General features: G+C 44.7%; 1 protein-coding gene across 1 annotated transcript; it reads left to right on the top strand.

Moving 5' to 3' along the window:
- The first annotated feature begins 1,476 nt into the window (after positions 1-1,476).
- Positions 1,477-5,453, top strand: TARM1 (T cell-interacting, activating receptor on myeloid cells 1). The gene is given in 7 exon segments (XM_016130915.2): positions 1,477-2,002; positions 3,201-3,233; positions 3,367-3,423; positions 3,426-3,661; positions 3,983-4,083; positions 4,085-4,189; positions 4,191-5,453. Coding segments are annotated over 7 exon segments (753 nt in total). The 5' UTR covers positions 1,477-1,881; the 3' UTR covers positions 4,291-5,453.
- Positions 5,454-6,732: the final 1,279 nt, after the last annotated feature.

Raw genomic sequence — 6,732 nt, 5'->3', positions numbered from 1 at the left:
ACAGCAGACAACTGACAAATCCATCAGAGACACTCGCTTTCTTCCAATCTCCTATTCTGCCACGCCACCCATGAGGATCCTTTTTTCTTGCCTCTCCCTTACAGAACCTGTTGTCTCATTCTCCTAGAGTCTCCCTCCCTCCATGACACTCCTACGACTTCTCATCTGCTATCAGCTCAGTCCCAGTTCCAGTGCTCCAGTGCTCCAGTGTTACTGGGGGCATAACCTAGAAGTTGTAAATGTCACTTTAGCTCATGTCTTGTTGACCTGGGATACCTACAGTTCTCTGTGAGAGAGATATGTAGTTGTGATTCTGATTGCCATGGGCCCATTTGTATTCTGTCACTGTGTGGAAGAGGACAATGGTTGTGAAATTCGAGGAGCAATTTCTCACATACTTTGCCTATTTATGAATATGCCTTAGCATTGGGTGATCTCAACCCTGTGCTGTGGAAGGACTTTGTAAGTTCAGCCTGTGGGAAGTGGCTTGAGAGTATGTTGCAATAAACAGTCATAATTTCCTGATTGTGACTGGGAGATAGAAACTGTGGTATATAAGAGCAGAACTGTTACTGTATATCTGGGAGGCAAGAGAACATTTTGACTTACCTCAAACAGCTAAACTGAAAGAAGACCCTTGGAAGAGACTTAGGAGGGTAGCCATGCTCCCCCCATTCCTGACCCTGTTCTGCTAAGGTAAGTCTTGGGAAAGGAGTGGGGAGGGCTATTGAGGGTGGTGGTGAGTTGGGCTATGGAGGTGGCTAGAATCAGTTTTGACTTGTAGGGTTAGTAATGGGGCCAAATGGATAAGCAAAGAATAAAAACTTCCATTTCCAGAATATATGTTATCAACAAAGAATGTGTTAACAGACATTTCCCTCTATCTGTTTTCCAAATTCAGTCATTCCTGTACTTCCCAATGACATTTTGTCATATGTACGTGGCATCTGTATTCTTTCTCACATGACATTCTTCTTCAAATTGCCTCAGAATTTTACATTATTATTTTTGTACTCAAATCAATTTTGAAAGATTTGTGAAACATTTCTATTAATGGAAAATCAGTATTTCTCATCAAAAATAGAAGATAGTCATTAGTATATACAGTGGGGGAAATAATACAATTAAGTTCTAATAGCTACTGCTGCCTGGCTGTAGACACTGAGCCACATTGCCCCCAGTCTAAGAAATATGAGTGAAGGCAAGAAATAGATTGGATATTTCATTAATTTATTAGCCATCTGATTTCATCTTTACCTCTTTGTATTATTTGGAAGCAAGTGCCCCAAATCAAATAATTCATATATAAATAATTATATACATATTTCTGAATGACTGGGATTCTTTAAAAATATATTAAAATATTACCAGTACATTATCTTAATTTCAGGTGTACATTGTAGTTATTCAACATTTTTATTCCTAAAGAAGTGATCACCATAAGTCTAGAAATCATCTGACACCATACGTTATTACAATATCATTGACTATATTCCCTATGCTGTGCATTGCCCTGAGATATTTCTTTCTGCTCTCATAGAATGCCCTAAATGCATCTCTGATATTACAACTGGATGACTAACCACCTTGGTGCCCCAGAATAAATCTCAAAAATCCAAAATTGATATGGCTTGGAAGAGTGAATCATACGTTCGCCACTTGTCATGTCTGGTAGCTTTATAGATTTGGGTCAAAATTACTCTGAGAAATGTGTTCTGTAGACATCAATGTAGTTGGTCTAGTTTGATTAACTTTTAGCAGTGGCTCTCTACTGGGGACAACTTTGTTCACCCTCCTCCTCGGGGACATTAAGCAATATCCGGAGACTTCTTGTTTAGCAACTTGCTAGTAAATAATACTGTATTGTTAAGTACTATTATCATGTTGTACTCTAGAACCTCAGAATTTATCCACCTTGTGGCTGGAAGTTTGCGCCCTGGGACCAGCATTTCCCCATTTCTGCATCTCCAGCCCCTGACAATCACCATTTCACTCTGTTTCTGTGAGTTCTGTTTTTAGATTCCACATATAAGTGAGAACATTTGTTTTCTTCTGTCTGACTGACTTCACCCAACTTAATTCCCTCAAAGTCCCCACATTGTAAAACATGTTGCAGTGAACATGGGGGTTCAAGAGGGTGTTTTCATATCCTTCAGCTATATACCCAGAACTGAAATTGCTGAGTCATATGGACTATTTTTAATTTTTTGAGGACCCTCCACACAGTTTTCTGTCATGGACACATCCATTTTTGGCCCATTCATGTCTCTCACACTCTAGAAGCCATGGCACCAGGGAATGGATGGGCCCTATGCTTTCTACAATGCTGACACACTCAGGATACACCTGGGTGACATGCCTAGGGTAACAGAAACCATCAGGAGTCACATCTATTGTCCCTCATCTGCTCTTCCACCATGAAATCTAGGATATGGTAGAAGAATAAGATGGATAATGGGGAGAAATGGGTAGGTTTGGGACAAAATGGCAGGGCCATCCAAGATCCTGGGAACATTGCGAGGGGAGAAGAACCTAGGATGGGGACAATGTGAGAGATGGTAGAAAGAAGACTGTGGTAGATTCCCTGAGGATGTTCACACCCTGTTTCCTGGAGCCTATGACTATGGCCCTTTACATGAGGTGGTGGCTAGAAATAAAGTTGGTGATCAGTAGACTTTAAAGTAGAAAGAGGGTCCTGAAAGAGTTGGCTAGTCCCAATGTAATCACAAGGGTCTTGCAAGTAGTAAGGAGAAGAATAAGAGGTCAGACTCCACTACCTACTGCTGGTTTTAAAGATGGAGAAAGATGCCACAAACTAAGGGCTGCATGTGCCTCTAGAGACTGGAAAAGGCGAGGATTCTTCCCGAGTCTTCAGAAAGAACCAACCCTGCTCATACCTTGATTTCAGCCAGCAAGACCCATAGTGTTGGGTTTCTCTCACCTACAGAATGGCATGCTACTACATTTGTGTTGTTATGAGCCATGCAGTACGTGGTGATTTGTTGCAGCAGCCCTAGGACCTAACAGGTGCTGATGTCAGTGGGTCTCGGGATAGTGGAGAGGCTCGGACTATTGGTGAATATGATGATGAGGGGTCTTTTCTCAGCAAGAGCCTCTGGGATGGTTCCTTGGGGATGACAACAGGGTGATGACCTTGGCTCCAGGAAAGAGCTTATGACTCATGGATGATTCCTTTGCAGGGCTTTGTGCTGCCCAAGGAGACAGAAGAGGTGGTGAGTGTATCTAAAGTGTAACCTTCCACCCTCCTTCACTCCAAATTTTGCATCTCCCTTTTCTTTTTGTAAATGTGCTTCGTGATAGCAGGTGAGCAGATCAAATCCAGCCCTGGACTCTGCTTCCTTCCAGAGTCACTTCTCAGGCCCTCCATCAGTGCCCGGCCCAGCTGGATGTTCCCTGCCAACAGTAATTGACACTGCAGTGCTTGGCTCCTACCAGGAAGGTAACTTTTGCTCTCAAAAAGAGCAGACTTCCTTTGGAGTCTTTTCCATCTCCCAATTCCCCAGAGGGCCTGGCTGAATTTCATCTCACTGATCTAAACACCAGTCATGCTGGAAAGTATACCTGTGAATACTACACAGAAGGGAGCCCTCACATAAAGTCATCACCCAGTGACATCCTCCCACTAGTGGTGACAGGTGAGGACAGGGTGCTCAGAATAATATATGGTCTTCCTAGGACAGGGATGAGGGAGGAACCAGAGAATGAGAGAGGGCGGGGGGTGGGATCTTATCTCCAATGTAGCTGGGGAGGGGTCATGGAGAAAGACAGGAATGGAGCTGATGACCTTGGCCTCATCCAGGGCTTGTAGGAGGGAAATCGGAGTTGGAGCAGAAAGAGGGTGAGATCAGGTATCCCTCTCTCACTCTTCACATTCCTGAGAACCCTGCCAAGAGAACAAGGCTGAGTGGGGACCCCAGGTGCCTCCCTGTGACCTCGGAGCCTTCCTTCTCTTATGGGATATTTACCTAAACCTTCCCTCCATGCCCACCAAAGGGGTAAGGTGACCACAGGAGAAAAGGTGACACTGCAGTGTGAGAGGCCAGAGTATTTGAAACATTCGCTCTAAAGAAGAAACTTTAACACCTCTCCAGCTCCAGAGTCCAGTAGGAAAGAAGACAGTCTTCTTCCTTCAGAATGTGATAGTCAGTGACACTGGGGACTACAGCTGTGTACTTCCAGACAAGCGCTCCTTTCTGGGCCTCAGAGCCCAGTGATCACCTTTTAATCTGGGTGGCAAGTAAGGTTTTTTATCATCAGAATGACAGCTAGCTGGATTATCTGCCAGCAGATGTTCTGTTACCTGGAGTGCGTCAGAGGGAGGTTCCCTCTGTACAAGGCTCTGCAGCTTGGAAAAACCACTTGAGAAAAAGAAAGTTAGGGTCAGGATCCTGTGGGAGAGTGGACAGGATCTTCGGATGAGAGGGAGTGCGGGTGGTGGAGAATCACAGAAAAGGAGATTGGCAGAAGGCTTTTCACCACAGATGACCAGATGTGCTCTTTGGGGGTTAGGCTGGGACATTTTGTAATACCTGACCCTACTAGGAAAATAAGATAACCACGAAGTCACTGCATGTCTCCTGGGTGGGGCAGCATTCCTTTAGACTAAAGTGCAAATGATACCTCCTGGAATTATGCAGGAATTCCCAGCAAGAAAGCAGAGGAGGAGGGAGAATAACAAAGGGCCCAGGGAATACAGGACAGACTCAGAGACCTCTGGAAAGATCTGTGTCTGTTTTCCATTCATATTCTTACCTCTCAACCTCTCCTGCCTTTCAGCTCAACCGAGTGCAAGTTCTCTCATTTTGCCTAGCTTTTTTTTTTTTTTTTTTAGAGGGATGATTTTTTTTTATTGCGGTAAAAATGCATAATATAAAATTAACCATCTTAACCACTTTTAAGTGCACAGACAGTACAGTGGTGTTAAGTACCTTCAATATTGTGCAACCATCACCAACCAGTGGTGGAATGTAAGCATCCATCTCCAGAACTCTTTACCTCGTAACACTAAAACTCTGTCCCTGTTAAATAACTCCTGATTCTCCCCTCCCCTAGCCCCCCGCACCTGCCCTTCGGGTTTCTGTCTCTATGAATTTGACAATTTTAGACACCTAAGTGGAGTTATACAGTACTTGTCTTTTTGTCACTGGCTTATTTCACTGAGCACAATGTCATCAAGGTCCATTTATGCTGTAACAGGTGTCTCCCATCCCAGCTGGTGTCAGAATCTCCTTCCTTTTTAAGGCTGTGTAATGTTTCATTGTCTGGATAGACCATGTTTGTTTATTCATTCACTCTATGATGGAACTTGGGTTGCTTACTGATCGGCCAGAGGAGATGAGAATGAGGGTGAAATTGAGCCAAAGCGAAGTATGAAACAGGGTCTGCAGGTGAGGTTCTCTGGTCCCGAGGAAAGGGGCCAGAGAAGTCGCACGTGTCTGGGGTATAGGCGCAGTTTTTAAAGGTTTTGGCCCAGGATGTCGGTGGGGTTACAGGGCGGGGACTTCTCTGTTTGGCTGATCTCGCCGCCCGGGAAGCCTCTGCTGTAACTTTGGTCGTGAGCCATCGGCCATCTTAGGTATTGAGCCACCTTCCCGCTGGCTTAATGGCGTCCATGAGCAACTGAACACTTACCCCTTTTGGCCATTGTGGATGGTGCTGTTATGAACATGGTGTGCAAATATTTGAGACTCTGCTTTCAGTTCTTTTGGAGAAACACCCAGAAGTGGGATGGCTGGGTCATAAGATCATTCCATTTGTAATGTTTTGAGGGCCTGCCACATTGTTTTATATAGTGGCTGCACCCACTTACATTCCCACCAACAGTGCATGAGGCTTCTGTTTGTTTGTGAAAGGAATGCTTTTTGACCCTCTGGACTAGGACTCTCTTTGAGGACTGAATTTCTTGGGGACAAGGAGAGGAAGAGAGGCCAGTAGGAACCAGCCCTCATCTGGGGGGGAGGGGTGTCAGGAGCCATTTTGAGACATGATGGGAGCCATTATGAGGCACTGAAGAAGTCACTAGCTGATAGCCATGAAGCAGCTGAGACTGCTTAAACAATGGTTCAAGGAAGCAAGATGTTAACTTAAACATTACTGACCCTGGTGGGGAGACTTGCATCATAAAGAAACCCTTTTAAGGTAATAGAATGTTTTACAGCCTAGAAAAGAAGGATGTTCAAGAACTTATGTAAATGCAAATGTCAGCATTTCCGATGGTATGTACTTTGTGCTTTGCTATTGTATCCAAAAACTTATATAAAGGCTATGCTAAATAAACACGAGGCTGCAGCAGTGACTGTTTGCCCTCCCGAAAGTTCTTTCCTGTCTTCTTCTTTTTTCTTAGGCTTCACTCCCCTCTTTCAGGTGCTGATCAACTTTAGCTGGCTAGGTCCGGCAGAGGGGCACTGACCTCCCAGTGTTAATAAATAGACCAACTATAAAACCACATGGTTGGATGAAGTTCCCAGAGTATCCCAGCACAGGAGGCAGGGTCAGGGGCCCCTGGGAACCCCATGCCCTTTAAAGCAGTAGAGGGTGTGGATCAGATGCACCCGAATTAAAATAGTGCTGGCACTTGCCATCTGCAAGGTGCTATGCGAGTCACCTCTTCGTATGCCCTTCTCAGGTGTAGACTGGGGGACAGCAAAGCACATGGATGGCCCATGCAACTTCTACGAGAGCTAAACATGAATCAATTTTACCTAACAGTTC

The sequence above is a fragment of the Rousettus aegyptiacus genome, unplaced genomic scaffold (assembly GCF_014176215.1).
Source record: "Rousettus aegyptiacus isolate mRouAeg1 unplaced genomic scaffold, mRouAeg1.p scaffold_m13_p_14, whole genome shotgun sequence".
Lineage (NCBI taxonomy): Eukaryota > Metazoa > Chordata > Mammalia > Chiroptera > Pteropodidae > Rousettus > Rousettus aegyptiacus.
The sequence above is the reverse complement of the archived record's forward strand: the minus strand, read 5'-3'. Positions and strand labels throughout refer to the sequence as shown.